Raw genomic sequence first — 27627 nt, 5'->3', positions numbered from 1 at the left:
AGGTTGAGCACCCTTAGCCCTTTCAGGACCACAATGCAGAGTGCTTGGTAAATCCCTTTCTGTCTCAGGACCGCAAAGGAGTGGTGTGAAAAAGGAAATGGTACAAATGAGGGGCAAGTGAAAACGGGACACTTCAGAACATAACTAGGGACAGATAGTGAGCAAGTGACCATCAAAACAGGCAGAATCCCCTGCTAAGGGCTCACCTGCACACTATATGATTTCAAACTTTAACAGTATGACTTGTGATTTCTTAGACACCTTACACGTAAAAAGACTTAACAAGTATACTCAATTCCCCACCAATTGGACTTTCAATTTGGACAAAGTGGATGCAGAGATGTGCATTAGAAGAACAAAAGGGGAAGATAAGCCTGAAGCAATGGGAGGCTTTTGCAACTTGGTTAGAGGAGGCAACAGCCAGACAAAATGACTATGAAGTAAGAGGGAGTCAATGATCGATTGCGGGGGCAGATAAAATACCTCCGGAACAACGTGGCATCAGAGAAACCGACACATCTGTGCATCCAGATAGTTGAAGGGAAACTGGAAGTTGAACAGGATGACCAAGATGACCGAAGACGTAATTAACTTTTTTATTATTATGCATGCTGCGGCGAGAGTGGGCCATTGACAAGCGGGGCAGTGAACAAAGCAGCTGGAGTGGATAAGCCACTTGTGGAGATACAGCTACAGCCTGCTGAGCACTCTGCACCTACGCTCCTTGGACTGAGCAATTTGGGCCCCATTGCCTGATTCACCGTTCTCTTACACATCATCTGTGATGAGGGGAGACATATTGTACAGAAGAGACTCACAGGTGCTCCAAGCACCCTTTAGATAAATGGCGATAGGGAACAAATTGGATAGCAACAGCCCCAACTCGTCACTGTACATGTCCCATGAACTCCATGTGACCTATTAACCTGGCCAAAAGTTCTCAAACATTAGAGAAGAACTGCTGCAGTTGTTTTCCAGTGCTACATTTCCTTATCGGCAGATATCATTCAGCTCATGAGGGTAGTAATACCACCAGCAATAGGACAATGATTCATTGAGCAGTCTATCTGGCCGGATGACATTCCCGGCAACAGCAATGCCCTAGTTTAAGCTAGGGAAAGAATACCCAGTGTTACCTGAGACTTTCCCCCGAAAGAGTGTTTGGGCTAGGATAGGGAATTGCAAACAAAACAAAGGCGAATCAACTGCAGACTTCTTAAATCGACTGAAGGTGTTGTTTGTTTAACGTTCGGGTATCACGAAGTCTGATGAGCGAGTGTGCAAGAAGCTTTAGCAAACTCTGCTGGGCTACTGCTCAAGTTGCAAGCACAATTAAGCAACATGTGCATTGGGTTGCAGACTAAATACCTAGAGCTAGTGGAAGTTGGGAACCACTGCATAGCCTGAAAGAATCTTTGAGGGTAAATGAATGACCCTCCAGATGCAAAGCCTTTGGGGACAGAGACAGATGTGAAGCACATAGAATACTGATCAAAGAGGGGGTGGGACACGGATATGGGGAAGAGGAGGTTTGCCTACAGGACAGATCGGACAGGCAGGATTCATGGGGGATAATGCAGGCCAACACGACCAACAGAGACAGTGGGGAGTGCAGGGAGAATGGGGGCAACAAGGACAAACAGAACCTCGGGTCCCACAAGGAGCATTGACAAACCAATTAGTGGTGTCTTTCTCAGAGGCAAAAGAAAAAGAGAAAGGACAAGAAGGGGGAGGAGGAAACAGACCAACGGGCAAAATGAAGACTCATTTACAGACCAGCAGAAAAACATAGTGGTCTACTTATTCCACAGACATTTAACTGAAGCAGAAACAGGACACAGTTTTGTTCCTACATCAAGTTCCAATCTATTCAGTACCAAAATTGATTTTATAAATTCACTCATGAACTGAATTACCAGATGATTACATGGCCCCTACATCTACTCTGTATACAGAATATATAGAATTCAAAAATAAAAGTAGATTGGTTCCACCTATCAGGGTACCATCAATAGATATCTACGAGAGAACTGTTTTTAAGGATCTATCCAAAGTTTCTTTTAACAGCCAAAATATCAGAATTTGAAAAGAACATGAGCTTGGCTTATTGAAATCTCTATATACTGATCCTCACATCACAATTAGACCAGCAGACCAAGGAGGGCCTCTTGTCACCCTTAATACTGACTACGATCAAGAATACATACAATAACTTATTAATTTAATAGCATACATTACATTGGACAGGGATCCTACCATAGAGTTTCTGACTAATTTAAAAATTATTTTGAGGAATGCAGAGGCCAAGGGTTTGATTAATGATAACATAAAATGGTTTCTTTTGAATACGCACCCAAGGATTCCTACATTTTATTTATGACTTATCAACCCTCCTGAAAGACCAATTGTGGCAGTAACTGATGGTATATTGCAACCACTAGTGTTATACATTGATTATTTCCTCAAACTGCTAACACAGAAATCCACCACATATATTAAAGCTATAACTCATGTTCTCAACATTCTCAGTCAACAAACCATAAAGACTAATAACATATTATTTACAATTGATGTTAATAGTCTCTAGACTACGATCCCACATGACCTAGGCCTAGAAGCGGTAGAGTGGCTATTGTTAAAACAGGATTCCACCATGGGTGCATCTAAAGAACGTATTGTTGCACTTCTAACCTTTATCTTACAGAATGTATATTTTACATATAAACATTTTTTTACTTACAGATATCAGGGACATCAATGTGAGCAAATATGGCTCCAGTATATGCAAACTGTTTTATGCTCAAATTTGACACTGACTACATGCTCAACCATCCTGTGTTGCAAACATATCTGATTTACTGGGGGAGGTACATATACAATATCTTTGGGACATTGGGATCTGGAATGGAACTCTGTTCGATCTGAAGAACTTTGTTGATTATCTCAACAACATAGACCAGCTCTTGCACCTAGAAACACTTGTGTACAGGCGTGTTATAAATGCCATATACTATCATATCATATCCAATTTACCTAAGAGATAGCCACTCCAGGGATTCATTTTTGGATATTGAGATTCTCCCTACAGAAACAGGACTCACTACTAATATTTTTCAGAAACCCACAGACAGAAACAACTTACTACACAGTTTGAATTTTCACCCTCCGAGTCTTATCACAACTCCCTTACAGTCAACTATTAAGGGTAAAGATGAATCGTAAATGATATTGAGAAATGTGAGATTGAACTCAATAGAATGGCTCAGAGATTTGAAGATGGAGTCTATTCCACAGATGAAATCACAATATCTAAAACAAAGGTAGAGAACTTGCCTTGAGATTCTCTTTTGAGGAGCAATCCCAAGAATAAGAGTAACCAATTGGTATTTGTAACAAGATATTCTATACAGAGTAGTAAGATCACTCATTGCATAAGGAAAAGATGGGAAATACAACAGAGCGATAACAGACTCAAGGATCTATTTCCATATCTACATATGTTTTCCTACACCACAGGTTGTCCTTTTATGGATCAACTAGTTATAACAGATCCTACAAACAAGAGAACCGAGAAACCACACAGAATGGGCACCTATGCCTGTTTGCACTTTACACATTGTAGCTATGTGAATAAAAGAGATGTGGTTTACCATCCACGCATTGGTGAGATTAGATTACATTGTTATTCTACCTGTGATACAGCCAACATAATTTATGCAATTAGATGCACTTGTGGCATCTGTTACATCGGGCAAACATCAAAACCAGGGAAATTTAGATGGAATAAACGTTGTTTCAATATACGCATAAAGATCCCAATTCTGCAGTGGCCTGTCACTTTGAAGCACAGACATCTGATTGCTCAGATCAAGTTTCAGATTGTCGAAGTGGTCAGAACAAGAATCTACAAAGATACGAAAAACTGTTTGGATAAAAGAGAAACATATTGGATGGACAGATTGATGTCTTATCCCCATTGAATGATGAACTGAATTTTGCAGGTTTTTTATAATATGGATATGTCATATCACCTATCTATTCCGTAAAATTGATGTTACTAAGATATGCTGTGATCTAATTGTCTGATTGCATGGACACATTCCGGATACTGCACTTTGTAACATACATTGATTTTGAGAATGTGTGCATATTACTCAGTAACACATCAGAGTGGTGTAGTAATGCAAATTGTGCAGTAAGGATTACATATGTCAAGCAGTCTTATCCTGGTATCAGAGAACTGTAAAGACAGAGTGATGTATGTCTTATGTAAGGAAGGCATAGTATCAATAGTGAAGCACTCATGGAAAAGCCCTTTACAAATAAAAAATTGCAATTTACAATAGTAGACACAGACACAATAGATGCAAGTTTTGAAAACCTTTAATTTAGTATTTTGGCTGGGTTGGTAGAATTCCTAACTGGCCCTAACTCTAGAATGGGAGTAGGCTTGACCATTAAACAAATAACAAACTAGTCCAAGTCAGTCTAATCAAAATAAAAAAGGCCTATACTAAAAATAAACTTCCCTTGCCCTCCTTCTCAAATTACAAATGTGTTAAGGGAATACAAAAGGAAAAATAGTGTCTCAATAGAAATGTCAGAATGGCTTAGGTAACAACTCCCTTCCCTTCACGTTCAGCAGCAAAGGGTCTCGGCAGTTTCTTGAAAAGAAACCAATTGTCCTTTCTATTACGCATTTTATCGACACACACCAGTCGTGTTAATTGGGCTTCTTTCTTCAACGCCTTTCATGTAACAGTCAATGCAGTTACCAACACCTCCTCTGCTCCTCCACAACCCTGTCATTCACCAGGGAGTGTAGTGGGCCGCTTTGAAGCACCTTGAAGATTTCTCCTTTATGTTCACTCATTCTTGGTATGCTTACGGCTTCCCAAAAGTGTGGAATTCTCACCTTGCTCTCTTTCAAACTTCGCAACTGCCGATCAGCTCCTTGGCTTTCCAACTTCCATTGCCTGGTTTGCATCTGCCCCGAAAGAGCTGCTCCTTCTTGTACCCAGCCTCACTCAGAGTGTGTCTGTGCAAGCCACCTTTTACCCTGACAGGGAGTGTTAACAAGTGGCAGGTGTGTATAGTTATGATAACGTGTCTCACTCTGCCTGGTCTCATCCAAGCTCGTGTCTCTGCGGCATCTAACAACTCGGCTGAACTCTTTAAAATCTGCAAGGAGCTGGCCAACCCTGATGCAGTCTCTACCCCTGCCCTTGCCTTTCACTTCATTTAAAAAACCCAGGACATCCTGACCACCCTCTCCACCCACATACCTCCTCTCCCCTCTCCATCTGTGCTTGCTGACCCTCCTTTAGCCACCTCCCACCATCCTTCTCGTCCTTTCCTCTTTTCTCCCCTGACGAGGTCGCTAGACAAGTCCAATCTATGAAAGCCTCGTCAAAACAGGTTCATCCCTGTTCCTCTAAAACCATCAAGGACCACATTGACACCTTCGCTCCAGCCCTTGCAATTTTTGCAACCACTCCTTTGCTTCGGGATCCTTCCCCTCCCCTCTGGAGCACTCCTTTGTGCATCCTCTTCTCAAGAAACTCATAGCTGATCCTTCTTGTCCAGCTAACTATCGCCCAATTTCCATTACCCCCTTTCTGGGCAAACTCATGGAAAAGTTGGCCATATCTCAGCTTAACCTTCATTCCAATTCTGTTGGCTGTCTCCATGACCACCAGTCTGGCTTCAGAACTGCCAGAAGCACGGAAACTGCTCTTCTGAACATCCGTGAAGATCTGCTCTCCAACCTTGACTCTAACATTCCCTCTGTCCTCATCCTCCTCGATCTTTTCTTCTGCCTTCGGCAGGTTCAACCATACCATTGTGCATAACCGTCTCCGTGAAAACCTGGGTATCGCTGATCAGGCTCTGGCCTGGCTGACCTCTTTCCTCTCAGATCGCCCCTCCCAGGTCCAACTTGGGTCCTTCCTTTCATCTATCTTCCTCTCTACCTGTGGTGTTCCCCAGGAGTCTAACCGCTCGCCCTGGCTTTTCAAACAATACCTGGAAACTCTAGCCCACTAAATTGCCACTTTCTGCTAAAATTTCCAGTGCTACGCTGACAAAACTCAACTCATGTTCAGGCCGCCCTCTGCCACCTCCTCTCCCTCTCTCATCTCTGATTGCCTAACTGCCATTCAAGATTGGTGTGCCGCCAATGATCTTTGTCTGAATGCCAGCAAGACGGAGATCCTCCTCATCGGCACACCTTCACCATCCTTTCCCCTCACTCTCTGGCCGGCCTCCATTGGCCCTCCTCCTACCCTCACCTGCGAGGCTAAGAACCGCGGGGTCATCTTTGACTCCACCCTTTCCTTCTCCGCCCACATCTCTTCTGAGGGCTCTAAAAAGTCAATTTCCTACTGCACCTCCTCAGAGGTACTCTGCCTTTCCTATCCTTCCCACAGAAGCTCATGGTATCCCAAGCTCTGGTTCACTCTAGGTTGGACTATTGTAACAGCCTCTTTCTAAATCTACCTGCCTCTTCTCTCCGCCCTCTGCAAATAATCCAGAACAGGACTGCGAGACTTGTCCTTGGCCTCAAGCCCGGGGATTGTATCTCTCTAGCTCTGAAATCTCTCCATTGGCTCCCAGTGGATGCAATGATTACATTCAAAACCCTCTGCATTGTCCACAAGGCTTTCTGGGTCCTGGTTCCAAAATACCTTCAGCTATCCCTCCGCAATACCTCCCCTCTCGAGCTCTTTGCTCCTCTACCTCCAGCTCCCTCAGGGTCAGTCGTTTTTCAAAGAAATTAGCTGGGGGTAGATCTCTGTCTTCGGCTGGGGCCTCCCTCTGGAACAGCCGCCCTGCCACTCTAAAACTTGAGGAGAACCATCTCTGGTTCCGGAAGCACCTCAAGACCTTCCTCTTTTCTTCTGCCTTCGCCCCCCCTCTCCCCTGCTGATCTGTTCTCTCTTGGCACCGTGCACCTGGCAAGACTCTGTCCTCCGGGCCCAGGTACCTGCTCACCCTGCCACCCTCCCGCACTGCCTCTGGGCCACCCCTTGCACTGGGGTCTGTATCTGTACCCATACAGCCCCCCCCTTATTCTTCTTGCACTTTTCAGACCTTCCCTGTCTGCTGCCTTAAACTTAGCACTTGCAAATTGCTGGCTGCACTACCACTGTTTGTTGCCTTTATTACTTATTTATTGTTATTTATCTGTTTCTCCTCTGCTTTGCACTTTCCACTTCTCCCCTCTTCCATGCACTTTTCCCCTCCCCATGCACTTGCGCGTTCTCAATGTCACTCGGCCTAGTAAGATCGCTGTTTTGTTCTCGTCTGTTCCCCTCCCTTGCCTTGTCGCGCTCTGAAACACTTGTGTACAAGCACGATAGAAATAAAATATCAATATCAGTTAGATGGACAGAGCCATTGCAAGTCAGTAGAGGTAATCTTCCTGGCCCCATTCCTCATTTTCCTCGGCTCAGTAGTGTTGTCAATGTGAAGTGGGGAGGAATTATGGGGCCTGTAGTTTCCCATAAAATAAGCAGGGATAGTGGTTAGATGGGTTGTGGGAAAAAGGGGGAAACCATGCATCACCATCAGATGCTTCTCCCCCACTCCACGAGAGCCCCATACCCAGATGATCCTCCCTTGCTTGTCCACCCTCAGGGTCGGGATCCAAAAGCGATGGCCTTTCCCTGGCCACCCGAGTACAGGATGCCCGGGGACTAGGCTGTGAAACAACCTCTGTTTTTTCACACTTAGATCCAGCAATTCTTCATATATTTTGATATTGGGATCTAGTTGTTTCTTTCACGCTCGGGAGGTTGTGCATACCCATGATCTTTCAAGTATCCATTTCTACTGCAATTGTATATTTACATTTGTGAAAGTTGTTATAGTTTTGTGGGTAATAACATGCTATTTTGGTAATTTTTTTCATTTGAATGAGGCTCCCAAGGTTATTGGTTTATAAGTCTTCGGACGTTGGTTCAGCTTTTCATTGCTCCCACGCCCCAACACCTTTCGGGGTGATGTCATGGAATGACGTCACTACGTGACGCATATGGCACAGGTAGTCTACAATTCAAACAAATCTCTCGGAGACTCACACATCTCTTTGAAAGCTCCAGAAACTATCCAGGCCGTCTGGTTGCGGTAAGGTAAGCAATGTGCCATCTTATCTGGCCAGGATGTTTAAGTGTTCTAAGATTTGAATATTATGGAATTTACTACAGTTTAATGACATGTTTTCCTTTCTCTGTTCCTGTTTTCCTCCTTTCTTTTTCCTCCAGCTTTCTTTTCACTACAGCTTGCTTGCAACATATTAGGAACTTGTCAATTTTTACTGGCTTTAGGTACTAGTTATTAGAGATTCTCTAGGTACTGAGCTGCCACATGTCATATGCATGCATTCATTCATTAGTTTTGTATATGTATGTTTACTTTTCAGGCTGCTAAGGTGTATGATCAGATGGTGATTTAGTTAGATGTGCAGGTGGACACAGGTAGTGATTTTGAGATTTATAACCAAGTGGATGAGAAGCGCAAGCAAAGAAATATTAACAATATTATTTTTCTGTTCTTTATTTTTCTTGGAGTTGATGTTTTCTTCTATTCAGAAATGGCTCTGAAGACGGACACAGCCCGAAATGCATTGACCTAATTATGTTTTGATTATATGGATCTGTTCTTCTAATTTATTTGCACAATTTGATATGTAAAATAAAAAATCAAATCACCATACATAAAATTGTTTTAACATCTATGATAGATGAATTATGTATCAATTAATTTCGACTAAGGGTCCTATGACCTTGTGGTGAGAGAATGCTTTATGATTACACAATTCTAGTGCCTTGGATGGCTTATTACTGCAGTGCTCCATATGCTATAGCATAAAATATCTTATCCAATTTAAGCAATCTAACTTATCATCAAGTGGTGCCTACTCCATCCTTATCTATATTAAACCCATTAGTTTGCAACTATTGTAAACAGGAGGGGCATTGGAAGAACAAGTGTCCATCTAGACCACAAAGACCATACTTCCAGGGCAACCAGGGACAGAATAATACTACAAAGGTTCCTACTGGTAACCCTGCCCCCTTTCCCGACAACAATCAGGAAGCTTCCACTCCTTTTCTGAATTTGAACACACCACATGCTCCAGAATGACCAAGGCCCTTTCTAACTACAAAGAACAAAGGAGGTCCCAGTCTCTCTGCGCCAAGGAATTGGAATTTATTAAAGGTGAAAAACGCCTGACACGTGTTTCAAGCTGCATACAGCTCTTCTTCAGAGGCTTGAATTAGTCGTCACAATTAAACGTAGGACAATGCCAGGATAAATTCTCAAGCTGCCTCGCTATTGCGGAAGCGCGGCGATCGTAAATTTGTGTCTGCTCAGAATTCCATCGCACGATTAATTGTGACGACTAATTGCCGTAATTCAAGCCTCTGAAGAAGAGCTGTACGCAGCTTGAAACACGTGTCAGGCGTTTTTCACCTTTAATAAATTCCAATTCCTTGGCGCAGCGAGACTGGGACCTCCTTTGTTCTTCATAACTTACCTCGTGGATTTATACTGGCAGTATACCCACACCACCCAGACACCTGCAGCCTTGGTTGATCTCTTTAATTGTTATACAAGCGCTGTGGACCTGTGACTTCATCTGCCATAACCTCGTTTTTGTTCATTTCTAACTACATCTAGATAATGAGATCCATTTGTATCCATTGCTCTGAATTGCCCAAGATGGCCCATATGTACAGTGCAATATAAAGAGAATATAGATACCATCTTTAGTAGACACAGGGTCAAGTAAGTCAGCACAGACCTCTTCCAGAATGTGCCAGTATCCACTGAAAGTGTAAAAGCAGTAGGTATCTCTAACACTCCTATTATACACCCAGTCACAGATTCCCTCACTATGGCATTAAGACATATGACTGGCACACATGTATTTTTGTTAAGCCCCACAGCCCCCGCCAACTTCCTAGGTAGAGACTTACTTTGCAAGTTTGGGTGCACCACCTATTGCAGGCGGGATGGGTTTCTAAGTATCCCCGACTATGATGCAGAGGCAGTCCTAGCAGCACTCCAAACAGCGCCAGGGGAGCAACCATCATGTGATGGAGAGTGGTTGATGATCTGAAGGATGTGATTAATGCCATACCTGCCTCTCTATGGTCAACACATGACAATGTCGTAGGGTACATGCCGCACAGCAGAGCCAGATAGGACAAAGGTTGATCCCTTTAAGAAACTTCCCTGAATTTGTCAGTACCCACTGAAACCAGAAGCAGAGCAAGAAATTATACACTTATTGAAAAACCTTTTAGTCAGGTAATAATCATTCCTTCTATTAACCAACTTAACACTCTGATATTGAGAGACACCTTACTAGAGACTTCCGTTCTGTTGATCAGCTCCTCCTCCAAATCCTGTCACCAAAAACCACGGGAGAGGCGACAGAAGATACTCTTTGGGAGCATCATCTCTATCCCTCTCAACCCCTCCACATCCTCAATCAACTTCCCAGATTCATTTCACAAAACGTGGCTCTTAACTCAATACTAGGCATTTTCTGTACTCTCCGCCTTCCTGTTACATGGCTCCTCCATGCTCATCACAGGGCCTATTAAAACTTTATTTGGAAGAATGCCTAAGTTATTTAATAAATAAGTAGTGGGAACTGTAGGTCGTAAATGAGAGTCTGGGTGCACCGGATACTCTCAGCCCTCTATCACTACTATCCACCCCCATTCTATGTTGCAGAAGTAGAACTAGAAACATTAACTATAGAGATTTAGAACCTCCTCAGCTTTGTAATTCTCATTTGTGATAATAAACGAGATGGAAGCACATTCATTGGAGAGACATGGAACTTCCTCAGTTTAGTGATGTTTGTGTGTGGTAATAAACAAGATTTGGCACATTCATTAGAGACATGGAACCTCATCAGTCTAGTGATTTGTTTGTGATAATAAACAAGATGGAGGCACATAAGAGAGAAGTAGAACCTCCTCAGCTTAGTTATTCTTGTAATCCATCCTTCTGTCTCGTATTCTCCAGTCTCACAGGATGTCTGTTACCATCCTACACATGGGCCTGAACGGATTTTGCCTAGTATGCAAGTATTCACCTTGACTCGTAGCTGCAAATGCCTCTCCACCCAGGCCCAACCGTATTACACTCCTGCATGCTTCCAACCCCTCTTTCCATTTATTCCAACAACAGAGTTGGTTGTTGGATTGTCTGGAAGATAGGGTATAAAAACCTGGACTACGAGGAGACCGCCAGGGGACGCAAGCAAGATGGCTGCCCGAGAACAGAGCTCCCAGATCCTCCCAGAAAATCTTCCTTTATTGGCGTCCACCATGTTCATTAAAGCAATCTAGACAAGCTCCCTGACATCTGGAAGTGAGCCTTGTAGCTGAAAGGTTCTTGTAAGAAGCAAGAGGACCCTGGGCTGGTCCCAGCATAAAGGATTGAGGGCAGCGGTTGTGAGTGAAGCACAGGAGGTGACGGCTGGGATGAAGGTAGGATCCCAACCCGTTGACTACACATGGGCTGAACCGTAATGTGATGAGGAGCCTGGGCAACCGTTGAAGAGTAGGACATTTGCCGAGCTGAAGGTCCACCGAGCAATGCTGTGCACTGTAAATTGGTCTACGGCGTGGCAAAGTGTGACAGAGGGAGCAGGGGGCCCCTACACACACTGACATCGTAACAGGGTGAAGGCAGAGGAAGCCTGTAGCCTGCTGCACCTGTTGCAATCATGACAGATTCGAATGCCGGGAGGTAGAGGCAGAAGGAGCCTAAAGACTAGGCAGTGGCAGTTTGGAGCTGGAGGGCCCATGTTCGAAGGCAAGTGAGTCTGGCTCTCTGAGGAGCATAGGAGACAGAGGTATTGTAGACCAATGCAGACAAACAGATCCTAGTTGCAGGTCTTAGGACTGGTGTTGAGGAAGCTTTTGGGGCTACCCCTCCTTCACCTTCATATTCTCAGGGGTAGAGTGAAATGCTGTCAGGTCTAGTACGCTAGTTACTTTGTTAGAACATTCAGAAACCTCAAGGCCGAAGAATGTCTACTGTTTTTTCCTTGCACCATTCCCACCTTGAAGCGCTTTGAAGCAATTAACTTGTGTGTAAGCACTGTACTAATAAACATTTACAATTACAGTCGTCCTTAATGGGGAAAAAGACTAGTTAATCAATGGTCTCTAGTCGGATCTTGGTCGATACGATGTGTTTCAACCCCATTCTAGAAATAAGCTTATCCCTTGCATTCTCACGTTGTTTGATATTGGGCCTTTAGGCCTAGACAGTGTAGGGCCTGAGCAGGCAAGGCCCAGTCAAAATCTGTGAATACCCACTCAGCAACGCTGTGTGGGCATTTACGGATGTTAATGTCATTATGATGGGCCCACTTTTCAGAGAATCCTGGCTACGTCACTGCCTAAATCAGGACTGTTAATTGCTTGCTAAATCTAGGACTTTATCTGGTGAACCCCCGATGATTCATCTGCCATCATAGACTTTTTTTAAAGCTTTTTTTAAAATCTTTGCAGTCGATGTCCTGTTTATCATAGGTCCTTTGGCCTGGTTAAGAACTATCTCTTCTAATCCCTCTCCGATTCCCACCACTTTTTCACATGTATTCTTTGTAGATCTTTTAATCTCAAAGTACCTAGAGCTCAGTATATCCATTTTAACATTCAGCTCCGAAAGAATTAGTGTGTGGGCTCTTACTTCATCCCTGATGTTATCGTAGATGGCAACATGTGCACTCAGGATTGAGTTGATTGCTGATGTTGACGGGAATGACAGCTTTATGCATTCATCTGATTCCCGAAGGTATGATTAAGGATATTCGTTCTCTCAGGGCTTTTTGCAAAGTTGCTGAAAGGTAGTAATTCGACGAATTCTGACGGGGATCCTGCCAAGGTAGCTGGATCGGCAAAAAGCTGTCCATGAGGGCTTAGATTGTTCTCCAGTGAAGGCCCTTTTGGTGCAGATTCTGCCAAAGTCAACTTGCTATTACCCAAGGTTAGATCTCCAACACAGCCTATGTCCCCTGCACCTTCAAGGAAGCTGGTGTCACTCATGTTCCCAGGATCAATTTGCGGTAGTGTGTGAGGGCAAGTAGTCTTTTCTACAGCACTCCCTCCCAAAGAAAAAAGGAACTTCTTAACCTCTGGCAAGCGCCTGGAGTAGCTGTGCCCTGCTCCAAAATAGTACTCTTTCTACAGGTGTGGCTCTTAATAAGCCAGGTAGCTCAAAGGCTTGCGTGCCCGCAGTCACGACCCAGCATCATAAGATAATATCTGAGAAACAGTGGCATCTGAAAGCTCAACGGCTTAAGTGCCAGCTGTCGCTTCCTGGCGTAGTAAAGTTGCCAATACAAATATTTCCCCAATCGTTCCTCACCTTCCACTCCCCCGTACACTGATATGCACACTCACTATACAGTTGATCCGTCTGTACTCCGTCGGCAAGGGATTAGATGTAGGTTGCTGGCGGAAGCTGGCGTGCTGCCGTTGGTTGAGAGTCTGTCCCGATCACAACGGTCCACCAACGGACCATAACAGACCAGCAACCACTTGTTGCCTGCACGGTGCTCCGCACTGTAAATGAGGTTTTAGCCTCTCTGCAGCAAAGCACGGTTCTATGCTCCTTCCTTCCGTCGATGGAAATGGATGACGGATTCAGTAGTCTATACCACAACAGACCACTTGGCAACCACTTATGCCAATATGTGGTCTATCTCACATGACTTCTAGGTCTCTCAGTTTGATCAAATAGTCTATTATTGAATCTGCATGGCCTTGCACATGGGTGTAAAATTGAAGGGACAAAAAGGAAATAATGCTTGTGCCCTTACTTAGTTGCTTCAACTTTCGTAGCTTCAGGGAATAGATTGCTGGATATAAAGTTAGCTATGACAACTCAGAGGTACTACCACTGCGCATTGATATTCCTTGGAACCTGGGGGGTGGGGTGTGGTGTGGCCCCGTTTAGATTGCAGAAGAATACCATCAAATATTTGGGGATACATATCGGCTCTCGAATAGGGAATCTGGCTCACAATAATTATCCGATACTGGTGTCCAAAATTCAGGTGGACTTGCTTAGGTGGAACGTCCTACCCCTAGCTTAGCAGGGAAGAATAATTGTTGTAAAAAGGACTACCTGCCCTAAATTGGTTTATCTGGCACAAATGATTCCATTTCCCTATGCCCCCGCAGATGAGACGTGAGCTTGACAGACACATTGGGGCATTTATCTGGAGACATAGGAGAGTCAGACTAAAAGCAGAGTGGCTGTATGCCTCCAAACAGGATGGGGGTTTTGCTCTTTCCTTCTGGCAATCCTACTTCTTGTCAGCAGAGGCGTGCTGGATAAAGAGATGGTCGAATCCAAATGAGATGAACGGCTGGAATAAAACCAAACTGGCGATATTGCAACCCCTCACGCCGCAGGGGGCTCTGGCTCTCCCATGGTCCCGTCTTCCAGGTCACATTGTGTACCACCCCATTGTAGGGCCCTTGTTATGGCATTGGTCGCAGTTGCTGATGAAAACTGGTGTTGACACTAAGCCAATCCCTCTCTGGCTTAGTCTAAGAGCGCTCCTCTTAACATGCCCGAAAAGATGCACATATCGGATCTGTTTGAAAATGCAGCTCTGTTACTCTTCACAAAGGCCAGGACGGTACTGGGAATTGAGCGAAGGGCCTTGCTAGAACACAGGGTGGTGATTTCTCAGATTATGTCCCAGATTACAAAATCTCCTTTTACTAGGAACGCCGCAAGCTGCGAATTAGAACTAGAAGCCAATGGGTTAGATGTCCCTAAACTGAGGTCCATTTCATCAATTTAGCATCCCAAATAACTTGGGGAGGAATATGGAATATGATATTAGCAGAACAGTGGGCGGCGGAGTTAGATTTCCAATTGGACTGTGCAGCTATATACTCTTTCTTTTCATTGATCAATGCCGCTTCATACAACATGGGGAACAGAGAAATAAAGTACACAATTATTCAGAGTTATTATTAAACGCCGGTCAAGATAGCCGCAATGAAATGATCTGCATCTGCCGACTGCTGCAGGGGCTGTGAGCAGCGGGGGTCATTGAGGCATATATTTTGGTTCTGCCCGGTTGCCTAGAGAATCTGGGTCTTGGTCAAGGAGAATCCCAGGGCCAATGCCGATATTTGGTCCCATGTCCATGTTGTTTGGGGTAGACATGGGAGACTGGCATGATGATAATAATGTAATTAGGCTTCTACATACTATGTTGTTTGCAGCTAGAAAAAACATCCTCATTTAATGGAAGTCCCTGGATGGCCCAACTATGAGTGTGTGAGAGGGGCTTGTATCTAGCTTGTGTATGCATGAGAGGCAAGCCTTTGTGAATCGTAGAGGGATGGAGAGAGCAAAACAGCTTTGGGACATGTATGATCAATATATCACACATATATATATATATATATATACACATACATACTCCTGACCTATCTAGAATCAGCACAAACAAAAACAAAAAAAGAAATAGTGGTGTTGGGCACTGACTCGAATGCCTACCAGTTTTGCTTCTTCCATGATGCCTTTGTGATTTCCTTCCCCTTATGCGCACTGTACATTTTATTGATTGTTCCTCTAGTTACTGTTATCAGGGGGGGGGGTCTTTTTCTTTTGGATAAGAGTGGGCAATGCAGGAGAGGGAGTGGGGAAGAATATTTGTTGAATGCTTGGATACGGCAATTGGGGTGTATTTGCAGAGTCCGTTATTTTGCTGTTTTTGGGCCCTCTGGCCTTTGTTTTGTTCCTTCCTATTCACTTTATTGCTCCACCATTCTTCTTCAATAAAAAGATTTAAATCAAAAGAAGTAAGTATCACCCCGTCCGACTGTCCAAATTGTACTCCGGGAATGATCCACTTCATTGGAGACGGGGTGAGGAAGGGTTGTGTCGACAATGTAGGTGTATTGGAATGAGGTGTTGTCCTGGATATACGACCTAGACAGGTTGACTCGCTTACAATTCTTTTTTTGGATTATACAATGAAGAGGGGTGCTATGAAGGGCTGGATCATGTGACAGAGTGAATTTAACTAGAGGGTGGAAACGTAAAGCCCCTCCCAGGGAGTAGGAGGGGGTCAGCACTGCCAGAGATATACTCTTGATGGAATAATTGACACAGATGATTAATGAAACAGGAAGGAATATCCAGATGGAGTGGTATCCTCTTGGCAAAATATATGCCACCTTAAGGGGATCACGTTGAGGCTCATACGTGAGGTGGCAGCATTAGTTGAATTGACAGTTAAACAGAGGTGGGGTGCAATACCACAGACAAAAGATTGCACGGAGTCCACATAGGTTGGAATGTTCCATGGAAAAACCTTTATATGTTGCAAGGTTGAGGGAGGGGGGTTTGGAGGAAAAAACTCATTGATTTTACACTTTGGTTGCTTTTGTTAGATCTGGCAAGCAAACTAGGCATTTTAGATAGAACGAGTATTGCCATTGCAGGAAGACTAAAGGAGTTTTTAGATGGTCTTGTGAAAGTTATTTTTGTTACTTCTGACCATTTGAAAACATTTGAAGCGGCATGCTCTATACTTTTATGCTTTATTTTACTTATAATAATAAGATTTCTGGAAAACAGAAACTTATGGAACACGAGTCCCTTTGTTTGGTAGCAACCTAGTACGTATACACACATCCATCCCCAACACCTCTCCTCCAAACTTCTGGGAAATTAAGAGAAAACTGGCTGTATCCCTTAGGGCAAGCCACATGTATTCTTTAACATGACATGCCCAAGCTATGAATTCCCTCTGGACATAATATTGCATCACGTGATATTTACAGAAAGTCTGTAGAAAGCCTAATTGAAACGCAATTTATTTGTTGTATAAGCTTCAACAAATGCCCAATAAATAAATAAGTGACCACCATACAAACAGCATTGATTATTGTGATGCTGAAAGGCACAGAATCTGTTGTTCCCCAGTAGACTCCTTTTCCACATGTCCGCTCTAGTGATTACCATGCTCTTGCCCCTCGTTAGCGTTGCCCACACTGCATCGGATTATGAACGAACATGTGAGGAACTTTAGATGGGCTCCTCGAATGATGCTCTTACTTTGCATCCTCTTTCTTACAGTCAACACAGACTAAGTGATGCTTCAGTGGTTTAGCTGTCTTCATACAACACTATCACTGATCTCCTGCTAGCACTGCTGAGCAGAACCAGGGTGCACCATCAGCTCTCAGAAGCACATGGTTCAATAGGTCACTTCATCAATCAGGAATTGGAAGACTGATTTCAGCGAGTAGGTCTCAGTCCACATAGTCCTCCCCTGGACAGACAGGACCACCAGTGTGCATTCCAGGTAGCCCCTTAATGCCTATACTTTCCCTCTCTAACACAGTGCTTTGATAGTCATCCGCTTCTCGATTACCAGGACCTCCCAACTGCATCCCTCGGGCCCTTTCTTGACCTCAGCTTGGTGGTAACGAATGCCCCCTTCAAGTGACTACTGTTCTAAATGTTTATCACTGGTATGCTATACACTAGAAGATATTTTACCAATCATTTTTAATGTTGTCTATTTCTAATTTGTCCTTAATTTCTTTTCTAGCTTTATGATGGCATGATGACCTACACAAATGCCCTCTACATTCCACCTGACTTGGATCGTCCTATTATAATAAGCAGTGCTCTGAACATGTCCTTCAGCTGTACCTACAACATGACAATGCAGACGAGCCTACAAACCGTTCTACGGCCTTTGATCCGGTAGGTGCATGTGGATAAGGGCTGCATAGAAAAGAGGGGTAGGCGAGCCCCAGGGTGCTTGACTCAAATCCTCCTCCAGACCATTAACATAATAGTATCAATCCGTCGAACCCCTATAGAATGGACTTATAAAGCCATTCAAATTGTGCCTTAGAAATCTCAATTCGCTTTTTTATGGTTTGGCTAACCTGACGATTTCTCTTTATAGTTACCATGTTTTCCATAATTTTATGTTCAACAAATACTGTACGTGGAGATGGGGCTGCACGGAAAGTATTCCTGCAAGCATAGCACCACTCCTCAAAATAAAAACCTCACTGGAGTGACTCACCTCTCACTTTTGACTGAAGAATGGATGAATATATTTGTTGGTACCAAGAGTGTTTACATTGTGATTGGCCCTTCCCACTGCATCCCATCGCACTCAAGCTTTTCATATGTTAGAGGCTTTGGACTGAGGATCAGGAAATAAAGCTGCTTAAAAGAGGACACCTAGTGACAAACAGCAGCCCCAGTTCTTTTTATTACACAAACCTACATAAGTAACAATAAGGAATCCAACATGTCCCTTTGTTTGTTAGTGTCTGAGTATTTGGACATTATTTATTGGTGATTTGTGCTCACGCCTTCTGCACACTAGTTGCTTCAAGTTGTCTATAGTAAACAGGAACAGGGTCGGGCGGGGAGCTCCTTCAGGGTGTCTAACAGACAGGAGTGAATTAGGGGGATGTGGTTGTAGGTATAGTTGCACTACATCCTAGATGAACCAATTTAGCTCTACATGTATTCTACTTTGATGTGGGTGTGAGACCCAACAGGCACGATTGGCAACTTCTTAAGACTTCCATTTGCCTTCTGCAGCGTAAGCAGCACCTCAGTCTAACATTCTGCAATTAGTGAACAAGATCAGAATAGGTGATACAAGGAGGCTCTATCCTCTTGGAATATTGGGCAAAATGGGGAGCAATCCTGTCTATTTTGTGTGTTTTTAAGGGAATAACATAGATTTGGTGCAGGACATTGTGTTGTAACTGTTTGAAAAGCACATTCTTGGAAATCTTCTTAACATGTTTACATATTTTATCCCATTCTACATCTGAGAACTCCTCCCAAGTCTGTCTCCCCTTTTCTCTTAATCTGCAGTGTTGGCTAGCTACGGTTGCATTAGATGACGCCATACATGTGGGAGTCCATCATCTGGATCTAGCAGCGCTGTAAATACAGGCTCTAACGGAAATCCCCCAAAACAATCCCTCATAGCCCCGAACAATTCTATGAATTGTAGGAAACACCCTGCTTGGACACCAAACTACTTTCATCCCTGTGGACAGAGTTATCTTTCCCAGTCCATACAATGCACAAAACAGCCAGTTTCTGATTTCTGGGTATCTAAGTGGGACTGAATAAACTTCTAAATTAGGGTGCGCACAGAAGGAAGTGAAAGAAACTACTAAACATCTCCTTCTAAACTGCCGGGGGCTAATTGCCGCACGCTCTCGTCATCTGGGGCCCTTATTCAAAAACCTGCAGTTCTACGATGAAGATGAGTGGTGGAGTCGGCTGATAAGCAGGGAGAAAACCTCTTAGGTTATAGCAGTAGTAGGCTTTTTCCAAGAATCCGGACTATTCACAAGCAGCAACATTGTTAAGCCTAATGTCCAAGGAGACACATAACCATCCATTCTCTTTGGAGTACAATGAAACCCCATGGAACCAGGAATACTTAAAAACGAGGAGCCTGGCGTTCGGATGGACTTATCACTCAATGGAAGGACATACAGGAAAAACTCTTGTAAAAATTGTTTCAATTTCAATTGAAACAAGAATAAGTAAATAATAATAAAAAAAGACAAATAAAATTAGGGTGAATCTCGTTCTGGAGGTTTCTGTGGCTTACCTATCCTTTACCATGAGTCCTGCTAGAAGCATTGTGCAGGGCATAGTGTTGTACTGTAGTATTAGGTGTGTGCGCCCCTCTTAGGCAGGTACTGGGCCCGTGTTGGTATGTGCTGAAAATTACTACCTCTCCTTTCCCTCCCTGTATTCTTTGTCTGAGTCGCTCCATTATGTTTTTACAAATGTGTTTTCCTGTCTTGTCCAGTAATGTCCCAGGAACGTGTGGCCGCCGTCATAAGTCTCTGAATCCAGTCGCACTGTGATCTTCCTTTTGTCAATATCTCTAGCTAACTAACTCATTCTTGAAGGTGGAACCCTCTGTTATAATGTCACAGGACCCATCTTTATTTTGTATAAGTTTAGCATCCTTTGAAGTACCCACTCTCAACATTTAGTGTTTTTTACCCCTTTTCTTAATTCATGTGCCTTTCTCCCCCCCCCACCCAAGTTTATTTATGTTTTTATTCAATTGTCAAAATTTTGCAATAAAGCAGCGTGGTTATAAAACACTTCATACATAAACTACACAAACATTATTTTTAAACAACAGTAACTTAGTTGCCATGATGTCCTTTCACAAACATTTCACATCACAAATATCTTGCCTGTGTCTATGGATTGCCATCTTCAGCTTCTCTACATTATTGCGTGGCAAATGAGCACCAATTCTATATCCAAATAGTTTTCTGCTATGGTGAATTGCAAGAGATTGGCCTTTTTTAGAATGGCATCTTTTAACTCCCCATTTTACAGGATAAAGTGTATTCTTGACCTAGTGGTTGACCGTGACTTACTGGTTCGGAAACAAGACTGCATGGACATTTTGGTTCAAGCAGACATAGGTCTAGATATACTTATGAACAACCCCAAAGTGAAAGAGAAACTCTGGGTTAATGACTGACTTGTAACTCAATTTTCATGTAACAATATAAACATTTTTATAATTTTAGAGATGAAGTTATGTTTTTCAGTGTTTTGCCTAAATACCTGGGTGAGTTCCCTAATGCATCCTATAGGAGCATATTTTTAAAAGTAAGATAAAATGTACTCCTGACAAAGGAAATTATCTGAAATCGTCTGAAACTGGGGAAATCTGACCAAAAGTGTCGCTTTTCAAGTTCAGCTAAAGAAACATTTGCTGATTGATTGTGTACATTTAAGTCAGTACAGATGTGTCAATTTTCGTAGATTTATTGAGCAATATAGTTCGTTATCAATAGAACAATGGTGGGCAATCTTAGTAATTGGTCAATATGTCACGATAACCATAATTTTTAAATGTATTGATGATTGTTAAATTCTGATGTGTTAGGAATTGTGTGAAATTGTAGAATTTTTATGTTATGATGTTTTCTCAGCTATTGATCAAGATGTATATGAAATATGTTATGTAGTTAATGGGTTAATTCATTTATTTTAAATATGTACCTAATAAATAAAAAAAAAAAACAATTGTTGTGCCAATGCCATAATAAAAGTCAAAAACATTACTTAGTGGAGGCATTACATTAGGATATTGCAACACAGCATCCATAAAATAGTCCCATACACAATATATGTTATCACTTTCACTATGCTCATTCTTAGATTCTTATAGCCCTTTGTGCAATGGCCCATAGGTCATAGAATCATATTCTTAAACCAGACCATCATTAACAAGGGAGCAGAACATGTCCACTGCTACATGAGCTGTCGTTTCGCTACAACCAGCCCCAACATCTTAACAGGCATTAGCTACAGCAAACAGTTTGATAGAGGGCTCCAGGGGCCACAGTGAAAACATTGCCAGAACATCTACTACATCGTTCCAAAACATTTAGACCTCTGTGCAGTCCCACTACGTGTTTTGGAAGAAGCCATAGAACATCTACAATTCGGGCAATGGCTCTGGATGCATTTTATGTAGTAGGGCTGGGGTTAAATATGACCACTGTTGGCATTTATGCTATGTTATGTTATATGGCATTTGCATAGCCCCTAATGCCATTGGTATGGGCTCAAAGCGCTGTAGGTGAATGCCTTTGGAGGGCCGAGATATGAGAATTGAAGTGGATTTTAGAATGCATGTGTGTATTTTGTCCAGTACGAAGGTAAGTAGAGGCACCCAAGTCCCTGCTAGCGATTCATGGAGATCTGGCTAGTGGATGGGTGCTGTGATAGGCTTTCGGGAGAGTATGCAAGTCTGTGTGCCCAGCTGCACCATATTATTTTCGTGGGACTCAACTGCAGTCTAGTGGCAGCAGTGATGTGCATTATAAGGTCGAGTGGAGGATTATTGCAGATGTATGTCGGAGGGTGGCCGTGCCCCAGAGGAATAGGCCTATGTTTTATTGAGATGGTGTGCTATTCGTACCTGTGAGTCATAGCTGATATCTAGTTGCCATGAGGGTAAGCTGATTGCATCATACGGATTGACTGGAATCCTTTCTGTGTGGGCTAGCTACTGTCTTGTCTCCTCAAGCGACTCATACGTGCCCCCACCTGTCTGACTGGGTAGGAATGTTCACCCTGGAGGTGCACTAGGCCAGTCAAGATGCAGAAGAGTAGAGCCAAGTGTTGAGAGTGCCTGCCAGAAGGTGAGGTGATCCTCTATGCTGCGGATACTAAAAGGGATAAAGTTCCAGATGGTGGGAGCTTGGACAGAGAAGTAGGAACCCTCTATTCTGGTTGACTTGGCAACTCGAATGACAAGGAGGAGAGCTGTGCCTGATCTCAGGTTTCTGGTGGCCTGTAGGGTGTGAGCTTCTGTTAAAGATATTCTGGACCTGTGTTGTGCAGAGCACATTGGGTGAAGTAATGTAATGTGTAATGTAGATAATTTGTACAGCGCAACACCTTGGTGCTCCTCGCAAGGGAATGAAACAGACAGAAATTTTGAAAAGATTAGTTTGTAAGGCCTTACTAAATGCTAGGTGGCCGACCGTGCCTCTAAGAAGGTGCGGCAGAGAATTCCAGAGGCCAGCGGACACCACTGAAAAGGAGCAACCACCAATCCGCCGGTATTTCACTGCAGGGACTGTGGCTAAGCAAGCATCGGCATAGCGCAGCGCCCGGACTGGAACGTACATCTGAAACTTAGCTTAAAGATATTCAACTCCTTAACCATGGAAGGCTCGATGGACAAGACTGAGGGCCTTGAAGTGGATACACTGGATAACCGGGAGTCAATTAATCCTCCTAAGAATCGGAGTAAAATGGGCCCAGTTGGGGGTAGAGGTGGCCAAGCGTGCAGCAGAATTCTGAAGAACCTGAAGCAGTTGGATGATGTAGGCAGGCTGGGCAAGGAATAGAGTACTGCAGTAGTGAATCGAAGAAGGGACAAGGGCAGAGACTACTGGCACGCGAAGATGAACAGGGATGAAAGGGAGGACACAGCGAATAAGTTTAAGATGAAAATAGCCCGCTGACAAACTGAGCTGACCTGAGGCTCCATGGACAGGGAGGAAGAGAGTTTCACTCCAAGATCTTTAACAATTGAGACAGGGGCAGGAAAAGGGCCCAAAGAAGAAGGCCAGGAATCAAGAGTCCAGACAGAGGATGCCGAGGGAGGGCCACCACCAACACCTCCAGTCTTTTTACTGTTCAATTTAAGGCAGTTATTACGCATCCATTCTCCCACGCCTCCAGACAGACACGAAACCTGGCCACCGATTCAGGTATAGACAGATCAAGACGGACCAGGATCTGGCTGTCGTCAGTATATGAATAGCAAAGAAAGCTGTGGGCAAAGATAACTTTGGTTAACGTAGGTGTTAAATAGGACCGGGGAGATGGCGGACCCTTGAGGGACACCACAAGTGAGGAGGGTTGACTGTGGGAGAAAAGGAGGAAGAGAAAGAGTTTGGCAGCAATCTGATAGAAAAGAAGAAAACCAGGCCAGGACGGTACCCGAGAGGCAGGCCCCTGCCAGGCGATCCAGCAGGACCCCATGTTAGATGGTATCAAAGGTGGCAGAGAGATTGAAGCCGCCCTTGTCATGGGACCGGACTAGATCGTCCATAACCAAGACCAGGACACACTTTGTCCCCTGTCCTGACCGGAAACCAGACTGCGAGGAGTGAAAAAAAAGGAGGAATCCTCAAGAAAGGTAGTGAGTAGCGGACAGACCAAACATTCCAAGAGCTTCATAGAGAACGAGAGAAGGGAGATAGGCGTTAAATTAGCAGGAACCAGAGAGTCCAGAGAAGGTTTATTTAGCAAACGGCATGCTTAAGAGAAAAGAGGTGTTTACTGCTTTGGTCAGCAAATGGACAAACTGAGGTAGAATGTCCTTAATTATACCGAGAGGAATAGAATCTCAAGGGGAGGCGGACTTAAGCTTAAGTACAGCCGCAGAAACATCTAGAGAAGAAAACGTAGGAAACGTAGACCATGAAGTAGTAGAAGCGGACATAGCAGGAAACTGGGGAGACAAAGATAGCTGAGAGGAAGAAGGGTTATTGTTGGACCTAATTTTGTTAATTTTGTCCACAAAAGAAAAGGGACAAGGGGTCACATAGGTCCTGCGTGGGAGCAACTGGACCAGATGCAGCTGACGAAAGGCCCCGCACAATTTTAAACAACTCCTACTGTGCAGTAGCCTGTGAAAAGGCAAGCTTAGCGGCGGGAGTATAAGTAAGTCTCATTTGCGCTCGAATTGTCTGCACTTCAGCCGAAGCGCACCATCACTGAGAAGGACGAGGCAACGATCTGGACATCTTGAGGGGGGCAAGGGAGTCTGCCAACCAAACCAAGGTATCAGACAAAGAGCCATGGACTATAGGGTCAGTTTCAGAATGCTGAGCGCAGATTTGTGCAACAATATCAGCCTGTGACACAGGGCGCCAACCACGCCGAAGAGTAGTGTGATGGCAAAAGGGGTGCTTCACAGCACTAATGCCCCAAACGAATGGGACAGTAAAATGATCAGTCCATGTGATTGGGAATGGTAGGAAAAACGATGACCTCTGAGAACATGAGAATATGAGATCGAGAGTATTGCCCAACCCATCATTGGAGATAGACACGTTTCGAGCAAGTGAAGCTTCCCACATAGCAGAGATGAAACTTTGAATCTTAGAGTCGCTACCATCATCATCATTTACCTTAGGTTAAAATCCCCACGGATGATGAGATGTGCATGCCTAAGCTGAAGATTGGCAGCGAAATCAAGGAAAGCATCATAAAAAGAGGTGTCAGGACCAGGGGGATGATATACGACTAAGATGTGGATACAAAAAGAAGCCGAGCTAGAGAAACGAGCCAACATAGCCTCCATTTTGATTTGATAACTAATGGGAAGCAGAGTCAGAATAAATTAACTTAAAAATAATAGCAATGCCACCCCCAACCCAAGGAAGGGGGCGGTCCATGTGCAACATTTGAAAATTAGGTGGAAGCATTTGGACCAGGACAAGGTCGGATGCCTCACCGACCTATAAAATCAGCGATCAGATCATGGCAGTAAAGCAACATGGACGGGCAGTGACCGAACATTGAAAAGCGGACACTTCAAAGAGGCATGAGAGGAAGATGCCTTGTCCTGACCCCCACCGCCAATCAGGTAAAGCTGTGGCAGCAGGAGCAAGTCAAAGCAGCTGATTGCACATAGACGTGAAGGCGGATTGTCACCCAATCAGCAGCCAATGGAGGGCACGGAGGGCAATGTTTTGAACCTGTTGGAGTAAGTTGTGATGCTGGCGTGCCCAGGTCTAGGTTGTTAGCATAGTCTAGGCGAGAGAGAACGATGGCAGTATTTGCAGTGACTCTGTGTGGGAAGGCCAGGTAGGAGAAGATGAGTCAGAGAATACGTAGATGTAGATAGCACAGTTTTAGCACTGAGTTGATATGATGTGATAGTGTCAGATATAAGTGCATGGTGGATTCAAGGTTCTTTACTGTGTTGGAGGTGGAGGGGGTGGACCTAGAAGGGGTGGCCAAGGGGTGGGTTGGGGAAGAAGGCAGTCTTCCAGCAGATAATGATCTCAGATTTTCTGGGGTTGAGAGGCAGATGGTTAGCAGTCATTCAGTGGTAGATTTCTGTGAAGCATGATATGAAGTCAGGGATTGAGTTGGAAGGGCCCTTTGGGATCTTGAAGACGATTTGATTGTCATCTGCATAGAGGCAGCAATACAGCCCGTGACCGGATAATAATGGGAAGGGGGCGCAGATAGAGGTTAAAGAGCAGAGGTGAGACAGAGGCGCTCTGTGGTACTCTGTGCGTGAAAGGACGGGAAGTCGAGGAGAAGGGAGGCATGTGTATTATTTGGGATCTGTTGGAGAGGAAGGAGGAGATCCACTTGAAGGCTGCATCCATGATGCAGAGAGAGTGGAGTCTGTCCATGAGGGTGAGGTGGTCAAGGGTGTCGAAAGCCGTCAATCGGTCAAGAAGCATAAGTGCGGCAGAGAGGGGCCTTGGATTCAGAGGTAATCTTTTTGGAGTTCCCTACAAGAGTTGGGGGCCTGGCAAATTCTATCCAGTAAAATGATTTTTTGGCCTTTGCAAATTTCTGCCATGTAAGTTTTGAGCTGCTGGCATAGGATGTTCTGTTCCGCTGCAATGGGTCTGGCCGCCATCTGCATTCAAGGATGTGGTTCTGGGTTTTGAGAGATTGGAGAGCTGCGGTGGACCATCTGGGGGAGACAAGAAGCACACTTGCAGCACCTTCCCCGTCGAGAAAGATGCAGGGTAGTGGCACAAAACAACAACTAGATTGAAATGGCACGCCTATAACACCATCCCTGTTGAAAAAGAAGCAGGGTAGTGTCACAAAACTGCAGCTAGGTTCAGAATGCAAGCTCTGTGGAAAAAGATGCAGGTAGTATCATAAAACAGAAATTAGATTCAAAATGCATGCCTATAGCACTATCCCTGTGGAAACAGATGCAGGGTAGTGGCACAAAACAGCAACTAGATTGAAATTGCACGCATATAACACCATTCCTGTGGAAAAAGATGCAAGGTAATGTCACAAAACAGCAACTAGATTCCAAATGCACGCCTATAATAGTATTCCTGTGGAAAAAGATGCAGGGAGGTGGCACACAACTGCAGCTAGGTTCAAAATACAAGCTCTGTGGAAAAAGATGCAGGGTAGTACCGTAAAACTGCAACTAGATCCAAAATGCATGACTATAGCTCTATCCCTGTAGAAAAGGATGCAGGGTAGTGGCACAAAATAGCAACTAGATTCCAAATGCAAGCTCACAATAGTACTAGAGTACAAAAGATGTTGTTTCCTACCTGATTGTTGCTGCAGACAGGAGTAAAGGCCTGGCAGGGTTGGGTATGACTGGGGCGATCAGGCAGTATAATGAATGAGCTTAAAGCGCATGATCCATGAGACCATCTTGGTGGTGATGTAAGATCCTTGCCATTCCCTATCATCTACCTAGGTAACCAGGTCAGTCTTCTATCTATTTCTTGCCTGTGTAATATCCCCTGATTTTCTGGCAATACATGCCTTATAAAGTTCTGAGATCTGCCTATCCCCATTACCCAAAGCAATGATAGTGCTGTTCACTTTATGTTCTGAGGGCTTCTCAGGAAAGGACAGCCTGGTCTTCCTAAAGCATTCCCCCAAACTAGGATAGGTAATAATAATTAAATGTCCACCCCTAATTAGAAGCAAAAATGAGGCCTAAAATGAATAAAATGAGAAAGGCCTTCCTGGCAGAGCATGAGAAGCTACAGCCATATATTGTTTTATTTGTCAGAACGTTCTGCCTTTTTGCTTACTGTCAAAATTAAAAGGATAACTGATTATTAGAGTGCATACTTTGCTCACTATCATGTTGAAATAATGTGCCATTTAATATTTTATTTTAGCCACTGTGTGATAATCTCAAAGAACAAGGCTGAGAAGAAAACAAGAACCATGTTACATTTGAAAGATAGGCCCAGAACAGAACTATTTATTTCCCAAGCAATACATCAAGCCATAGAAGTCTAAACAACTGGATTCCTT

General features: G+C 43.9%; 1 protein-coding gene across 2 annotated transcripts in view; it reads left to right on the top strand.

Annotated features, from left to right (window-relative positions):
• Positions 1 to 27627, top strand: part of LOC138503207 (pancreatic secretory granule membrane major glycoprotein GP2-like) — a 964255-nt gene that overhangs the window by 505363 nt on the left and 431265 nt on the right. For both annotated transcript variants that reach the window (XM_069622794.1, XM_069622793.1), the window contains exon 6: positions 17627 to 17784. In XM_069622794.1, coding sequence (XP_069478895.1) covers positions 17627 to 17784 — 158 coding nt within the window. The remainder of the gene's footprint in view (positions 1 to 17626; positions 17785 to 27627) is intronic.

This window comes from Ambystoma mexicanum, chromosome 11, assembly GCF_040938575.1.
Source record: "Ambystoma mexicanum isolate Mex_15411 chromosome 11, UKY_AmexF1_1, whole genome shotgun sequence".
NCBI classification, from domain to species: Eukaryota; Metazoa; Chordata; class Amphibia; order Caudata; family Ambystomatidae; genus Ambystoma; species Ambystoma mexicanum.
The sequence above is the reverse complement of the archived record's forward strand: the minus strand, read 5'-3'. Positions and strand labels throughout refer to the sequence as shown.